Source organism: Myxocyprinus asiaticus, chromosome 5, assembly GCF_019703515.2.
Source record: "Myxocyprinus asiaticus isolate MX2 ecotype Aquarium Trade chromosome 5, UBuf_Myxa_2, whole genome shotgun sequence".
Taxonomy (NCBI): Eukaryota; Metazoa; Chordata; class Actinopteri; order Cypriniformes; family Catostomidae; genus Myxocyprinus; species Myxocyprinus asiaticus.
In genome coordinates this window covers 33,595,600-33,613,858 of record NC_059348.1, presented here as the reverse complement: position 1 = coordinate 33,613,858, position 18,259 = coordinate 33,595,600, and the positions used below count along the sequence as shown (strand labels likewise).

Here is an 18,259-nt window from a genome sequence, read left to right as displayed (position 1 = left end):
GTGACACCATGCAAGAAGCAGACGTGTGAGGGACCAGCCCTGCGCACTTTGCAAAATTTTTTATTATTTTCATGTTATAATTTGGTGAAATTTGATACACCCAGTTACACATTTGCTTTTTGAGGTAAAACATGGCAAAGAAGTCAAAATACTCGGGCTCTGGAGACATTAAAAGACACTTACGTGTTCAGGATGAAAGCCTCGACAGGCCTATAGACCGGGGACTCGTTGTGGATGGCGCGGCAGGAGAGGACATCCAGTGTCAGTTGTCCAACATGTCGGTGATGTTGACGAAGTTTCTTGCTGACTTGGAGGATCTCGTTGTAATACGTCGATCGATTACGGCGATGGAAATAAAATTCTCTGAGATAGTTACAAGAGTGTCAGATGTTGAGAGACGAATCGATTTTCTGGAATCTTCGGAGAGGGAATTAACCGCTAATCCGCCCGCGACAAAAGATTGATTTGGAACATCTCCTTGAAAAGCTTGAAGATCTTGAGAATAGAAGCCGCAGAAATAACGTTCGAATAGTTGGAATTCCTTAGCATGAGGTGGGCAGAGATATGGTGAAATTTCTAGACGAGCTTTTCCAGAGTCTGCTCGACATAACAGGCCACAAACTGGAAATCGAGCAAGCTCACAGAGTCCTTGCTCACAGATTTGCTGAGGGAGACAGGCCCCAATCAATTCTGGACAGATTTCTGAGATCATCAGATAAAGATCTGGTGTTGCACCAGGCGAGGAGCAAAGGGAAGCTTTCTTGGAAGAATCATAATATTTTCTTTTTCCCGGACTTTGCGAACTCGACAAGAGAGAAACGCGATCGGTTCAAGGAATGCAAGAAACTCTTACATCAGAAAAAGATCTCGTTTGCTCTAATGTTTCCAGCCAAACTGAGAATAGAAACGAAGGTCAGTCGCAAAGTATTTACATGTCCAAATCTGGCAATGTCTTTTATAGAATCAATGACTGAGTAAACTGCGTTGGCTCCACCGAGCGGCTGGAGCTTGTTTTGTGAATAACACTTTCCTTAAAGAAACTTTTGCATTGATGAAAGATTACTGTCGCATTGAAGTTCCCGGACAGATTGAGAATAGACACTACGGATGACCGCAAAATATCTACATGCTCACACAAAGGATGTCTTTTATAAAGTTGACAGATTGTGTAAGTCATGGAATATATGTTTATGCGGCCTCCGAGTGAATTGACTCGATCATCCAGGGAACCGGGATGCCGGTTTTGTTTCTTTTTGTATTAGTTCCGCCTAGTGGCTGGAGCTTGTTCTATTGAATAACACTCCTTTGGAACAGCTGTGGATTAATCTGTTCGTTCTTCATGCTTATTCCTCCTGCTGGCTGTAGTTTGTTTTGTTGAGTATTTTTACGGGACATTGGAATGATTACGTCATCTGCTGAACTAATAACAGCCGGCACACTGAACATTCGTTTGTCTGTCCGAGGAATCTGAACGGTTTTATATCAGCTGGAATTTGTTTTGTGGAAGATCACATCCTTGAGACAGTTCTGTGAATTAATCTACACGTTCTTTGTGTTCATTCTTCCTATTGGCTGGGGTTTATTTTACAAAGTATTTTCTGTTATGTAATTTTGCCTCACAAATTTGTGATGCAAAACTGAGCAATCCCATGGCAAAGTTGTCATAGGGACTCGTGTGCGTTCATGGACCTTTTGAGTTTAGAGGGATTGTCGCCGGTTGGCGCTATCGTGTGCAGGGTTAATGCGCACATTTTTCTTTTTTCTGCTTGTTTTGTTCACGGGGAAGTTCGGGGTTTGATTGTTTCACTAATGGGGAATGTGGTCTGTATAACTTTGTTTTTGACACACAATCTATTTTTTCTAATATGTCAAAATGTCAAATGTTAATATGAGTGGATTGTCTCTCTCCACATGGAATGTGAATGGGTTGGGGCACCCCATAAAAAGAAGGAAGGTTATTACTTTTCTTAAACGTAAGAAATATGATATAGTGTTTCTTCAAGAAACACATCTCTCCCCGCAGGAAGCTGAAAAATTTGGGAAGATATGGGCTGGACATGTTTTCTTTGGTGCTGGCTCAAGTAAGAGCAAGGGAGTCATTATATTGATAAATAAACATCTGTAGTTCAAATGTCTCAAACAGATTAAGGATAAATTAGGGAGAGTCATTGTTGTTTTAGCTGAAATTCAAGGGCAAAGGTTGATTTCGGCTAATATTTATGCACCTAACGCTGATGATCAGGGCTTTTTTATAGATCTTGAAGGGATGTTGCAAGTCGCTGGCACCCCTCATGATATAATATTGGGAGGAGACTTTAATCTTTTGATGAACTCAGTCCTTGATCATAGTGAAGCAAAAGTGTGTAAACCCCCTAGAGCAACGCTGATGCTTCACAGGATGTGTAAAAATCTTGGTCTTACAGATATTTGGAGACTTTTGAACCCATCCGGTAGGGACTATACATTTTTTTCATCAGTCCATAAGATTTATTCTAGAATAGGTTTTTTTTTGGTGTCCAAGTCCCTCATTTCATCTGTTGTTGATTGCTCAATTGGAAATATCTTAGTCCCAGATCACGCTCTGGTGAGTTTATAGGTGTTGCCATATACAGAGAAAAAGAAATCATGTAGTTGGCGCCTTAATGTGTCCCTTTTGCAAAATCCTGATTTCCAACAAATGTTAAAGACTGAAATCAGTGTTTATATGGAGACCAACTGGTCCTCAGTATCCTCTGTGGGCGTGGCTTGGGAGGCACTTAAGGCAGTTCTTAGGGGTCGGATCAAACAGTATGCCTCATTCATTAAAAAATCCAAAGCACAAGAACTTGTGGAGTTGGAAGGAAATATTAAAAGTGCCGAGGCTGAGCTGAAGCACCGTATGTCATCTGATGGCCTCAGAGAATTGAACTGATTGAAATATAGATATAATACTATTTTGTCACGGAAAGTGGAGTTTTGGTTATTCAGGGCAAGACAGTCATACTTTGAGTCAGGTGACAAAGCAGGAAAACTTTTGGCTAGATATATAAAGCAGAGAGAGTATTTCTCTACCATTCCCTCAGTGAAATCTGCTGGTGGTGAAATATTTACCTTGGCCATTGATATTAATAATGCTTTTAAAGAATTCTGTTTTGATCTCTATAGTTCCAGGTCTTCATCCACTGATGAAGCTATTAGGAACTTTGTGGAACCATTAGATCTCCCTAAACTGACGACTGTGCAAAAAAACTCTCGATTCTGAGATAACCTTGGAGGAGCTTGATGAGGTAATTAAGGCCTTGCCTACAGGCAAGGTTCCGGGGCCTGACGGCTTTTTTAGATCCTATGCTACAGAACTGGCTCCACTTTTGTTAGAAGTTTATACAGAATCATTAAAGAATGTAAAGCTTCCTCCAACCAAGACGCAAGCCCGGATTAGTCTGATTCGAAAAAAGGACAAAGATCCAAGCGAGTGTAAAAGTTACTGCCAAATTTCCCTGATCCAGTTAGATGTAAAAATTCTGGCTAATCAGTTAAGTAAAGTTATGACATCACTTATACATATAGATCAGGTGGGGTTTATTCGAGGCCGTAGCTCTTCTGTTAATATTAGGTGTCTCATCAATATCATGTGGTCAGTAGCGAATGATCAGTCTCCGGTCGCTGCCATCTCTCTTGCCAAAAAGGCATTTGATATGGTAGAATGGGATTATCTTTTTAAGATTTTGGAAAGGTATGGGTTCGGGAGTATATTTATTGGTTGGATTAAGTTACTTTATAGACACCCTGTAGCAGCGGTACAAACAAATGGGTTAATTTCAGATTATTTTACTCTGGATAGGGGCACCCGGCAGGGTTGCCCTCTTTCCCCATTATTGTTCTGTCTTGCCCTGGAACCATTAGCAGCCGCGATAAGGAAGGAGGATGATTTTACACGGGTGACGGCAGGAGGTGTGGCGCATAAGCTTCTGCTTTACGCAGATGATATTTTATTATTCGTCTCTGACCCTACTAGATCTATGCCTTGCCTCCACAGAATTATTAACTCCTTTTCCAAATTCTCAGGATACAAAAGTCAATTAGTCTAAATCCGAAGCTTTGGCTTTGACAGCGTACTGTCCAGTAATGGCCTTCCAGCCGGGTGTCTTCCAGTGGCCCAAAGAGGGGATTAAGTATTTGGGAATTTGATTCCCAGCAAATTTGTCTGATTTAGTCAGAGTTAATTTTGATCCCTTAATAAAAAGGTTTTCGAATGATGTGGACAGGTGGGCTTCATTTCACTTATCGATGATTGGGAAGGTTAATGTTATTAAAATGAATTGTATTCCAAAATTCAATTACTTACTGCAGTCTCTCCCTGTAGATGTCCCCCTCTCTTATTTCAAGCTATTTGATAGCATAGCGAAGTCCTTTATTTGGAAATGTAAACGTCCCAGGTTAAATTTCAATAAGTTACATAGGCCGACTGACAAAGGTGGGTTAGGCCTACCCAAGATTTTGTTTTATTATTATGCATTCAGTCTTAGACATTTGGCTCATTGGTCACTTCCACCTGAGAAAGTTCCTCCCTGGTTTTGTATTGAAAAGGAAGTTCTTGCCCCTATCTCGCCACTGCAAAGCCTTTCGATTAAACTAGCCAGAGAGGTTAAGTCGCATCCTGTTATTTTGCATTTGCACTCGATATGGACAAAAGTGTCCAGAGAGTTTAATTCTGATATTTATTTAAACGTAGCCTTGAGCATATTGGGATACATACATAGACTCAAGATGGTGCCGAGTATGGCTGCTGCATTGCGAGCTCCGACACAACATGGTAGTGTTTTGTTTGTTTTGTTTACAATTCTTATGTTTTTTGTCTTGGATGTTGTCTGCCTTATTGTCCACGACAGACAAACACTTTTGGACATTGGTTCAGCAATTACACACCATAAACTGGACTTCAAATTCCTCAATGCCGACCCGCTGTTTGCAAACACGCAAGCGGAGCCCTTTGTCTGTGTTGCCCGGCCGCGGAAACGCAGGAGGAAAAGGGGAAACAGAGCCGGCGTTCTCATCAGCGTAAGACGCCGTGCAAATCGACCCCCGCTACCCAGTATTCTACTGGCAAATGTTCAGTGTCTGGATAACAAGCTCTGCGAGCTGAAAGCGCGGATCTCTTTCAAATGAGAGACAAGGGACTGCTGCATTATCTGCCTTACGGAAACTTGGATGTCTGCGGAGATTCCAGACTCAGCCATCGAACACCGAGCTGACAGAGCGAAAGACCTCTCAGGTAAAAGCAGAGGTGGTGGTGTATGTTTTATGATCAACAAATCCTGGTGTGATCAGAGGAACGTACATTCTATCAAGTCTTTCTGCTCTCCTGATCTGGAATTTCTCATGCTTCTGTGTCGACCATTCAGGAGGGAATTCACAGCGGTCATTATCACTGCTGTGTACATCCCGCCACAAGCCGACACAGACCGGGCACTCAAGGATCTGTATGGGATTATAAGCAAGCAGGAAACTGCGCACCCTGAGGCCGCATTCATTGTGACCGGGGACTTTAATAAAGCCAGTTTCAAATCAGTCGCACCAAAATACCACCAACACATTAGTTTTAACACACGAGGGGACCGGGTTTTGGACCATTACTACTCTCCCTTCCGGGATGGCTACAAATCCCTCCCCCGCCCACCATTTGGCAAATCGGACCACTCTTCCATTCTGCTTCTGCTCGCTTACAGGCAGAAACTGAAACAGGAAGCACCCACCCTCAGAACGATCCAGTGCTGGTCGGACCAATCAGACTCTACGCTACAAGACTGTTTTGATTACACGGACTGGGAGATGTTCTGGTCGGCCTCTGATGACAACATCGAGCTTTACGCTGATAGTGTAATGTGTTTCATCAGAAAGTGCGTAGAGGACGTCGTTCCGACCAGAACAATACGGATCTATCCGAACCAGAAGCCATGGATTAATAGCGATGTTCGCGCAGCACTTAATGTGTGGACCTCCACTTTTAATCCCGGGAACGCAGAGGAGCATAAACAAGCCAGTTATGCTCTCCGAAAAACATCAGAACAGCAAAACGCCAGTACAGGAACAAGACTGAAGGACAGTTCAACACCACCAACTCTAGAAGCATGTGGCAGGGAATTAACATCATCACGGACTTTAAAGGGAATAAAAACTCCGCCATGAACACCGCTGCCTCTCTCCCAGATGAGCTAAATACTTTTTATGCTCGTTTTGAGGGAAATACACCGCCCTCGCGGAGAGAGCTCTCGCGGCCGAAGCTACAGAGGTTAGTTCATTCTCCGTCTCTGTAGCGTACGTATCCCGATCCTTCTGACGGATGAATATCCGCAAAGCCGTGGGTCCAGATGGCATTCCAGGCCGTGTCATCAGAGCGTGTGTGAACCAGTTGGCTGGTGTTTTTACGGACATTTTCAACCTTTCCCTCTCTTTGTCTGTAGTCCCCACATGCTTTAAAACGTCCACCATTGTGCCTGTTCCAAAGCAATCAAAAATCACTAGCTTAAATGACTGCCGTCCTGTTGCTCTGCCCCCCTGCATCAGCAATGCTTTGAGAGACTAATTAGAGATTACATCTGCTCTGTGCTGCCTCTCTCTCTAGACCCATTGCAATTTACTTACCGCAATAACCGTTCCACTGATGATGCCATTGCATCACAATACACACTGCTCTCTCCCACCTGGAAAAAAGAACTCTTATGTGAGAATGTTGTTTGTAGACTACAGCTCAGCATTTAACACCATAGTGCCCTCCAAGCTTGATGAGAAACTCCGGGCTCTGGGCTTAAACAGCTCGCTGTGCATCTCCTCATCACTGACCCTCAACACTGGAGCCCCACAGGGCTGTGTTCTCAGCCCACACTTGTATTCCTTGTACACACTTGACTGTGTGGCAACACATAGCTCCAATGCCATCATTAAGTTTGCTGATGACACGACGGTGGTAGGTCTGATAACTGACAATGATGAAACAGCCTACAGAGAGGAGGTGCACACTCTGACACACTGGTGTCAGGAGCACAACCTCTCCCTCAATGTCAGTAAGACAAAGGAGCTTGTGGTGGACTTCAGAAGAAAAGACAGAGAACACAGTCCCATCACCATCAATGGAGCACCAGTGGAGAGAGTCAGCAGCTTCATGTTCCTGGGTGTCCACATCACTGAGGAACTCACATGGTCCATCCACACTGAAGCCGTTGTGAAGAAGGCTCATCAGCACCTCTTCTTCCTGAGACGGCTGAGGAAGTTTGGAATGAACCGCCACATCCTCACACGGTTCTACACCTGCACTGTAGAGAGCATCCTGACTGGCTGCATCTCTGCCTGGTACGGCAATAGCACCACCCACAACTGCAAAGCACTGCAAAGAGTGGTGCGAACTGCCAGACACATCATCGGAGGTGAGCTTCCCTCCCTCCAGGACATATATACCAGGCGGTGTGTGAAAAAAGCTCAGAGGATCATCAGAGAGTCCAGCCACCCGAGCCATGGGCTGTTCTCACTGCTACCATCAGGCAGGCGGTATCGCAGCATCAGGACCCGCACCAGCCGAGCTTCTTCCCCCAAGCAATCAGACTTTTGAACTCTTGATCTCCCACGATCAAAATACATCAGCACTGCACTTTATTACTCTTACTCTTATATCTCACACTGGACTGTCATAAATTATATTATTATTATATTATATTCTCTCTTAACAACTTACTATCAACCGACAGCCTGAATATCAATACAGTACAATACAACCTACTGTACATTCTATATATACTATATATACTTTTTTTGATTGAATAATGTGTATCTATATTGTGTGTATTGTATACTGTACAGTGTATGTTATTATTTGTATATTGTGTTGTGTGTAATTATGTGTATATTAGACTTTAAATTGTGTTGTGTTAATCCGATGTCATTGTAAACTTGTATATGTCTCATCACTGTCACGACTGCTATGTTGATCGGAACTGCACCCAAGAATTTCACACACCATTGCACTTGTGTATATGGCTGTGTTACAATAAAAGTGATTTGATTTGATTGATTTGATGGCTGAACCCTAAAATATGTATTAAAAAGTCCCCTTTCTGTTGGTCAGATTGGATTGTGAGGGGGGTTAATACACTTGGTGACCTATATGAGAGTGGAGTATTGAGATCTTTTGAAAATTTGATTCAACATTTTGGGATTCCCAGATCACAATTTTATAAGTATTTACAGCTGCGCCACCTGCTCTGCTCTGTTTTTGGGAGTAGCATACACCCCCCTAGAGCGGCAGATACTCTGGAAGTGGTGACTGTTGTTTTTGGGAAGGGTCATGAGGCATCAGTGTATTACTTCCTGTTAATTCAGAGTCTGGGGGACGGAGCTTTAAATTCTCTCAAAAGATTATGGGAGGAAGATTTAAATTTGTTATTGGAGGAAGGAGAGTGGGCTAGGATCCTAAAAAGCATCAGGTCTGCATCTAGAGATGCAAGGATCCGTCTGATGCAATTTAAGATTTTGCATCGGTTCTACTGGACCCCCTCTAGATTGTACAGGCTTGGTCTTAAAGACTCACCCACCTGCTGGCGATGCCACTCAGAAGACGGGACATAAACCATGTTTTTTGGGGTTGTATTAAGATTCAGGAATTTTGGTTGAGGATCCAGCATTTTGTGTGTGACAGACTGGACGCTCAGTTTTCATTTTGCCCCAGACTTTGTATTTTGGGTGATGGAGGGGTCCTGAATATAGCAGATAAATATATGAAAAGCTGGGTCCTAACCAGCGTGATGATTGGCAGACAGCTAATCCTTAGGGGTTGGAAGTCAACTGATGCACCCCCATTTCGTGAGTGGTGCACCGAGTTGGGTAAAGTGGCAGCTTTCAAGGAGATGACTTCCAGACGGCTGGGGAACCTGTCGAGTTATGGCAGAAAATGGGGCAGTTATTTGTCTCATTTGGAGAGGTCCTAGTGTGGGGCAGTGGAGGGAGACACATTTTTTTTTAATTTTATTTTTTTTATTTATAATTATTATTATTATTTTTCCTATATGTTGAACTTTGTCTTTTTTTATGTACTATTTGTGTGTCTGTTTATATGTGGGTATTTAGTTATTTTATATTGTGCGGGCGGGGGGTGGGTTGGGTTTATAAAGGGTTTTAAGTTGATTCCTTGTGTATAATTTTGTGGTTACATTTATTTTTGTCTGTCTTGGAATCAATAAAAAATTTTAAAATAAATAAATAAATAATTTTGACTTCCCCCTCCTTTTCTTTAAAAGAAAAGCAAAAATCTGGGTTACAGTGAGGCACTTCGAAAACATTGATACTCACTGTTTCATAAGTATAGCCACAAGACATAATATGTTTTGACGTGATAAAATCACTTAGTAACCTTTTTTGTGTAAAGTTATTGCCAATTTTACAACTTCGTTGCCATAACGACGTAATGTCTACAAACCATATAACAACCATAAAAATTACAATTTAAACAACTTTACAGCTCAAAATATGCATGAGTTTTAACCGAAGAATTAATGGAAGTGCTTCTATAAAATTATAAGCTTCACATTTCTGCTTTTAAATCCTCCAAAAATTGGCCCCCACTTCCATTGTAAGTGCATCACTGTAACCTCGATTTTTGCTTTTCTTTTAAAGAAAAGGAGGGACGAGTCGAAATTATTTTTTGTGGTAATCAATATTATGCCACAAATGCTGTCAATTGCACTTTAACTTTAATATTTTATGTCATTTTGCTTTTCAAGTAAATTGATCTTGTTTTGATCTTGGATGTTTAGATATTTTTACTGGAAAACAAGACAAAAATACTGTGTAAGAAAATTTTTTTTGCAGTGTAGTCGATGCGATGGGTCTGTGTTGACTACTGAATTACGAAAAAGCGAAAATAAAGTGAACCCTGAGTGCTTTGGGTTTACAAAGCATGTGATGTGCAAACTGCACAGTGGACATCTGAGATGGTCTGACATCTGAATTTATTTAAAATGTTCTGCAGTTAATCCAAAATCAGTCATCCGTAGAACCATTTATAATAATGCAAACAGCATGAATCTGGCAACAGAGATATTTGCACTTTTATTTCTCACTTGCATCATCTCAGCTGCGCCAACATTCAGCAAAGACTGTTGAGTCATTTAATATACATTAGGTAAACACTGATCTGGTGAATGCTTTTCTGAATGTCCAGTCAACTGATATAAATAAGTAGTTGTGCAAGCCCTGGATGAAATGTTTTCTAGAGCAAAAGGCAGACCACTGACCACATCATCAGAGAACACGTTTAGAAATGTGATGTACATGATTGAAAGTGGAGATTGCTTGTATATATTACCTTGCCCTCCTGAATAGTGACAACATCTGGCAGGCCGCCAACAACACGGGCACGATCTATAGAAACAAATCATTTCAAGATTTTCAAGGTTTTCAAGGTTTTTCTGTGATGAAGAAAATTGAGCTCGGTTCTTTCCAAACTAAATTCTTGCTTCTTACACAAGCTGCCTGGAATACTTGCTGAGATATATTAATTCTATCTGTTGAACAGAATAATAATTCTTTAAGCCAAACTTTCAGAGTAGACTTCTTGGCATGCTTTGGAAATTGCACACAGGGTCAGAGCACAAAAATGACAGCACAGACAATCACTTACTTCTCTCTGCTATGGCTGCTGCCCTGAAGAAGGAAAGAGATAAACACGCTGTTTTTTTTTTTTGGTCTATAAATAGTATCAGTGGCTGCAAAAGTGATAGATGCTTTTTACAGTTTTCAATATCAGGAAATGCTTGAGCGCAAGCTTACAGTGACGCACTCGTGGGTAGTCTATTTTAGTACTGTTGTGACAGCTTATGCAAGAAGGTCATGATCATGTAAAATTAAAAGTTAAAGACACCATGAAGTCAAAACTTCAGTTTTGTGTCTTTAGTCCATGTCTATTGATGAAATGAAACTTTACCAGATACAGTTGAAATCAGAAGTTTACATATGCTTAGGTTGAAATCATTGAAACTCATTTTTTAACCACTCCACAGATTTAATATTAGCAAATTATAGTTTTGGCAAGTCGTTTAGGACATCTACTTTGTGCATGACACAAGTAATTTTTCCAACAACTGTTTACAGACAGATTGTTTCACTTTTAATTGATTATATCACAATTCCAGTGGGTCAGAAGTTTACATACACAAGTTAACTGTGCCTTTAAGCTGCTTGGACAACTCCAGAAAATGATGTCAAGCCTTTAGACAATTAGCCAGTTAGCTTCTGATAGGTGGTGTACTGAACTGGAGGTGTACCTGTGGATTTTTTTAAGGCCTACCTTCAAACTCAGTGCCTCTTTGCTTGAGATCATGGGAAAATCCAAATAAATCAGCCAAGACCTCAGAAAAAATTGTGGACCTCCACAAGCCTGGTTCATCCTTGGGAGCAATTTCCAAACTCCTGAAGGTACCACGTTCATCGGTACAAACAATAGTACGCAAGTATAACCACCATGGTACCTCTCAGGAAGGAGACGTTATGTCTCCTAGAGATGAACGTAGTTTGGTGCAAAAGGTGCAAATCAATCCCAGAACAACAGCAAAGGACCTTGTAAAGATGCTGGATTTTACAATATCCACAGTAAAACGAGTCCTATATCGACATAACTAAGGAAGCAAGGAAGAAGCCACTGCTCAAAAACCACCATAAAAAAGCCAGACTACAGTTTGCAAGTGCACATGGGAACAAAGATCTTACTTTTTGGAGAAATGTCCTCTGGTCTAATGAAACAAAAATTGAATTGTTTGGCCATAATGACCATTGTTATGTTTGGAGGAAAAAGGGTGAGGATTGCAAGCTGAAGAATACCATCCCAACTGTGAAGCATAGGGGTGGCAGCAACATGTTGTGGGGGTGCTTTGCTGCAGGAGGGACTGGTGCACTTCACATAATAGATGGCATCATGAAGAAGGAAAATTATGTGGATATATTGAAAGCAACATCTCAAGACATCAGCCAGGAAGTTAAAGCTCGTAAGCAGTCCTAAAGTAGTGATCCTAACTGACCTAAGACAGGGAATGTGTTCTACGATTAAATGTCAGGAATTGTGAAAAACTGAGTTTAAATGTATTTGGCTAAGGTGTATGTAAACTTCTGACTTCAAATGTAAAAGCACTTAAAATTTTCAATCTTTCTCTTCCGGGACAACAGACCAAAGATATACATGACTCATCATGCACCACACCAATGTTTGTCCAATCAAATGCTCTCTAGAATGAGAATGCCCCTCCCACAATACCATATGTAACTGACTAGCAAGTAGGTGCATGGCTGTGATGAAACTAAAGCCTATTGGCTATTTAAAAAAAAGCATGAGCCATTTAATGTCCCAGCTAAACTTTACTCCACTTTTTATATTTAAAGACTTACTTCAGCCTCTTGAATTCTTCAAATGCTTCCTCCCATACTGTGCAATGGAGTAACAGAAAGTTAATAATAATTTTATAAAGGTAATGACAATAATAATAATAAACAATAATCATTTAAAAAAAATAACATATTGAAGAAAACAGTCACTGAAACTTTACTGCGTCCTCTAATGAATGCAGATGGACAACAAGGTCCTGTGTGTGTGAACTGTTGACCAGGAACACCTGAGCCCTTACCTTGTCCTGACAGGTCGATAACCCTCTTGACGCCACCTTTGCCATCAAAGATATCAATAGCATATTTGCCCTTATCCTTCTCTGTTGGCTCATTAATTTTGAGCCACAGCTGTTCTCCAGTGACTCCACACTGCACTCTGTCTGAGTGGGAGATCTTGGATTCTCTGGTGGCAGGTAGAAACAAAGGGACAACACACAAGAGAGTGAGTGGTCATGATTTCATGAGTCTGAATTCACAAGGGAATACTGAGAAAACAAGCAAACAAATTTAGCAAGAATTTGCATTTAACACCAAATTATTACACAGACAGTTCTGGTCCTGGATGCTGATTGTTCAATACAGCATTACAATTGTGCTAAAATACACAATATACTTGCAGCTATAACTCAAAACACCATATCACTGCACAGCACCAATGCACATTTTTCCTGAGCAATCACTGGGTAGCGCCATGAAGATTCTAATTGCTTGTTTTCTGTTTCTGGTCTCAAGAGACGCAATGCAAAACTACACAAAACAAGCGATCCAGATGAAGAACAACATCAAAGTGTTATTTGGAGTAAAAATTAATTTCAGGCTCAACAATGAATATTTGTGGCCTAGAAATAATAAACCAAAGATTGTCCAATAAATCTCCAGAACTGGTGAAGAGAGGAATTTTTTTTACAAATGTAAACCAATCAAAGCAGCCTACAAACAGTGATAGATAGAGAAGGCAGCAATAATTTAAAAAAGCCTACTTGTGGAGCCAGCCAACACGAAGATCTTCAATACAGTGCACAACAAAGGAGTACAGAATGATACCATGTTCTGTGCTCATAACCTTGAGCTCAGTAGAAGAGTTGGCTACAAGAACAGAGGAAAAGAATGCATGAAAATTACAAGACAAGCATTGATCGGATAGTGCTTGAGAGGTCATTCCTAATGGAGAATAATTTTACATTCAATAAGATTGAGTGATGAGGGATTGAATGCTGGACACTCACCAATAACTCTAAACACTTCGTTCAGCACTGCCTGATAACCTGTTGAGAAACAATCAGTTAACCACATTTAAATGGCCTAGTTACCATTGTGTAACTGTTTATATCTATGTGTGCAGCAGCAGCAGCATGTTCACATGCTAACTCAGTATGTTTGTGTAGTTTCTAGTAGTAGCAAGTCTCCGTGCTTGCTCTGCAACAGCAGCGTTAGATCTAGTCCACCAAGACCAATCTACTATCAATGTGTCATGCCCACATTCACATGCTAAATCTTTCCGAGAGTTGTCATGACTGACTTTATGTGGAAAAGAGATGCGATAATATTCTTCAAAACTCTTTTTGAATTTCTACTGATTTAGCAAGACATAAGGACAACTAAATAAGTACATTTTCATTTTTGAGAAACTATTCCAATAGCTCCTACCTGCTTCTGTCAGATTCAGTAAAGTTTTGTCCTTTCCTCTCTCATCCTTCAATTTGACCTCATATACTCCAGCATCTTTTTTTGAAATCTGTTGGAAATTAATGTAACGGTGAGGTATAGATACTGGATACTGGTTTTATCATATACTGGTTAACACTATTTAAAAAGACAGGAAAGACCGAAAAAGCCAAGCTTTTCTCCTGCGGAGGATGCTGCAGGCCAACAGAGGAAAAGAGGAAATGACGGCATCATCACAAATAACAACACAGTGACATTGATGGCAACATATAAAAAAGCTCCAGACTTTTGGCTTGCTTGGGCTTTCTTCGGTGGTGGGTTTCATTTTCCATTGTTTTTCACTCTTAATAACAAGCTGTGAATTAAACAAAAATCGCAGTTAATGCCAACACCTCCTACAGGAGTGGCATGGTGCCTCTCCTTTTCCCCACTCCTCTCTCATTTGGACTGGACCTTATCGGTAGTTGAATTCAGTCAAACATGATGGCTTTCAATACTTAATTCCCATTACTACTAGGAAATGATATAACAATTAGCTAAATAACTTTTTTAAAGACCATCAGAATCTGACTGATTTCAGAAAAGTGTTTTTTTTGTTTTTTTTTAAACCAAGGTCCACACATGGAAGAACTATATATTTATGATATATGCACATACATTTTGATAAATGTGATGAAGAGTCAAATAGAATATGTATCTTGTCTGTTAAAGTACAGAACATGATACAAACATGGTGATAAAACATGATGGAAACACTGGTTCCAATAAGGTTCCATTCGTTAACATTAGTTAATGCATTAGGTATCATGAACTAACAATGAACAATATATTTTTTACAACGTGTAAAAATCTTTGCTAATGTTAGTTATTAAAAATAAAATTGTTCATTGTTTATCCATGTTAGTTCATAGTGCATTAACTAATGTTAACATATACAACTTTTGATTTTAACAATGTATTAGTATATGTTGAAATTAACATTAACCAAGATAAATAAATGCTGTAAAATATAGTTAATTGTTAGTTCATTTAACTAATGTAGTTAAATAATTTGAACAAATACATGATAAAATATATAGAATCAAATGTAGGCATCAAAGTCTTCAAGAAACAGCATTCGCAATACCAGAATTTGCAGTCAATTGTGGAGCACTACTGCCCTCCTGAAACACTACCAACACCTATTTTTGAATAGGTGGAGGCTAAAGGTCAAGTTCACCCTCAAGAACATCTTGACATATACCCACAAAATGCTTTTTTATGAATTCTATCATTATTTGCTATTATTGTCATAACTTTTATTATATTAATGTTGTTAATAAAAACAGCTTTGAATTACTGTGTTATTTCAAAGAGTTTAGAAAGGCTGCATAACAACTATAGCCTAAAGAAATCCCTAAATAGCTATTTGGTTACATTTTGTTGATATTTTACTGATTTATCATGCACAATAACAACAAATACGATCAGTTTTGATTTCATGTTGACTAAACATTATTATTATTTTTCCCCACCCAGGCTTTTCACATAAATAAATTAAATAAAAAAAAATTTACTACGTCTCTTTCAAACTACTAAAATTTTTGATACAATAAATATTCAACTATACTATGCAAATATCTCATCATTTATGAGTACATGTGTAAGAGATAGAGAGTGTGGCCTTTAGCATAGCAAAGCCTGTTGCATCCCCATAGTATTGCATCTACCAACACTGCAGAATTTCTCATATGGATGCTGAAATTCCAGCTCCCAAAACAGCCCCAGACTTGCCAATTCAATATCTGACCTTGCCAATATCAAAGGTCAACTCTTCAGGAGATTTTCTGATCTTCTTTGCATCCTCATCCTCCTCTTCAATCTCAATTCCATCCTTAAACCAGGCAATCTCAGTGGCAGGTTTGATGTTTCCAACCTGAAAATGGAGAAAGAAGGAAAATGGGGAGAGGGGGATTTCAACAAGTGTCTTTTTAACATAAAGAAATGATCCCATTTCTGACTCCTAAAGCCTTACCTTGCATTTCAAATGCACATCACACTCTGGGGTGACCTCGAAACTAAGGTACTCCACAAAGTGTGGACCTGTGTGGGGGAGAATTTTTTAGATATCTTTAAATAACTCAAATGTGATTTAACACAATGAAAAACAGTGTTTGATGTACCTTGTCTTCTGACCCACTCTGCTCTCTCAAACTCAGATTTCTTCTGAAGCTCTGCAAACTCTGTAAAGCAGCATAAATAAGAGAAAGTTATCATCAAAGCATATTGAATACAGCTTATATTGAGTGATGAATACCATTTAGAGGCCGTTCACAAGCATTCCTCTGAGCTAGAGCACATAACACATTTCCTGCCACTCTACCTCTCCATTCAACGCCAATTTGGAGCTATAATGGTACTCTTCTGCCCTCTAAAGGACATACTCATTTAAAGTTCTGAAGGGCTGAGGAAATGTCTGGAAATGTTTGAAGAAATATCTATGTGACCTGTTCCATTATTTTGAGTCACTTTGACCCAAAAACACATTTTACATTTCATTTCCCAGATTTAAAAAGACAAGTCTCAGCTTTCTAATGTTAGAATTATTAATACACCACTTAATAGGTTTTAAATATTTGAGAATATGTAAAACAAACAAAACCTTATTAATCTTACTCTGAAAACAATAATAAGTTGACTCTACTCAAATGATTGTGTAAACTCGTTCCCTCAGCTGAACTGAGTAATGACGTCTCCAAAACTTTTGTAATTAAGTTCACTTAGCTTGGTGTTCATATAGATTAAACTTAAATATATAAGTTTAGGTAAGTAGATGCAAGTAGACTTAACTCAAATTTGCTATTTAAATGTTGTTGTTTCAATTAAATATTTTTAATTGAATGGACTCAGATTTAGGTCATACCATAATATCTTAAAGAATTAAGATTCTAACTAATTCTAGGTCAATCATTAAATATACTTATTTCTTCACAGAAATGCATATATGCCTGTACTTCAGGAGAACTGAGATAGTGTTAACAGGGTCCAACATGACCAAACGGGACACAGATCACCCTAATGGTAACATCACATGAAACATCTATTTGCAACAAAACATAAATAATACTACAAAAGAGTTAAACCTCTATGAATTGTTAATAACAACTATTTAAATGCCCCCATATATGTAATAAATTACATCCATTTATGTAATAAATTACCGTACCTTCTCCAATAAGCACTAAGCTGGTCCGACCTTTTGCTTTGCCATCAACAAGGTTGAATGTGAAGGTTCCTTCATCAGTAACTTCCAATAAGTCCATGAATAGCTCAATGATGCCAGTGCTCTTGTTAAAGTTCATTATGTACTTCTGAAGAGTTTGACAGACAAAGTGAACAAAACATGATCTTGCATGTTGTCAATTAAACAATCTTGTGTGGAAAAAAAGAAAAATCATTTAGGCCTTTTGAACTAAAATGTTCTGATGTGCTGTACCTTTCCTTCAGTGATAATATTATCATTGAAGACATATTCCACTTGGCAGTTAGAAGTAAACTTGGCAACTTCAGCCCAGAAACGCACACGTCCCTTCTCCTGAAGCTCAATGGCCATTTCAGATTTGAAGGGAATTACTGCAAAACATTGCTCATAAATAGCCTATGATAAGCTATTGAGTGGTAAATGTTTATTAGGTGTAGGACAGGATGTATTGATTATACTACGACAGTCTGGTAAAATCAATATGGTATAATTTGTTGGTAGATATAGGTGCTTGGAATTATACAAGGTACAGAATTAACACTCGCCAAGCACCAAATGCAAGCAAATGCGAAATAAGTAAATAAAACTTTTTGGCAAGTTACTCGCCAGTTGGCTGGTGACTTTATTAGGAACTGGAACATTACATGGTTTAAATCAAAGTGTGAGAACAAAATCTGACCCTCACTTATGTCAGTGATGCAAACATTAAACTGTCTTCATATCTAAATCATTTACTAAAAAACTTTAGTTGTGACTGGTGCACCTTATAAAAACGTGTCACAGAGAAAAAGTTTATCTAGCGTTCTTAAAGGTTTTATTTCTCAAGAGTGAAACGTGGAAAATTCCTTGCACTATGCCACCAAAATGAAAATATGAGGGGCAAAATCACCATGAGTCTTTATGGTTTTGTGACAGATGCACGAATATGCAAAAAATAACAGCTAAATAGGCCTA

General features: G+C 39.4%; 1 protein-coding gene across 3 annotated transcripts in view; it reads right to left on the bottom strand.

The window, feature by feature from the left end:
- LOC127441471 (myomesin-2-like) overlaps positions 1-18,259 on the bottom strand; it is a 44,809-nt gene that overhangs the window by 1,976 nt on the left and 24,574 nt on the right. For 2 of the 3 annotated variants that reach the window (XM_051698928.1, XM_051698930.1), the window contains 12 exons: positions 17,540-17,676; positions 17,270-17,414; positions 16,227-16,286; positions 16,079-16,146; positions 15,854-15,979; positions 14,047-14,134; positions 13,626-13,664; positions 13,380-13,485; positions 12,639-12,802; positions 12,403-12,439; positions 10,646-10,668; positions 10,331-10,386 (listed from right to left, as the gene is read on the bottom strand). In XM_051698928.1, coding sequence (XP_051554888.1) covers positions 10,331-10,386; positions 10,646-10,668; positions 12,403-12,439; positions 12,639-12,802; positions 13,380-13,485; positions 13,626-13,664; positions 14,047-14,134; positions 15,854-15,979; positions 16,079-16,146; positions 16,227-16,286; positions 17,270-17,414; positions 17,540-17,676 — 1,049 coding nt within the window. The remainder of the gene's footprint in view (positions 1-10,330; positions 10,387-10,645; positions 10,669-12,402; positions 12,440-12,638; positions 12,803-13,379; positions 13,486-13,625; positions 13,665-14,046; positions 14,135-15,853; positions 15,980-16,078; positions 16,147-16,226; positions 16,287-17,269; positions 17,415-17,539; positions 17,677-18,259) is intronic. The other variant, XM_051698929.1, reaches the window with a different exon arrangement.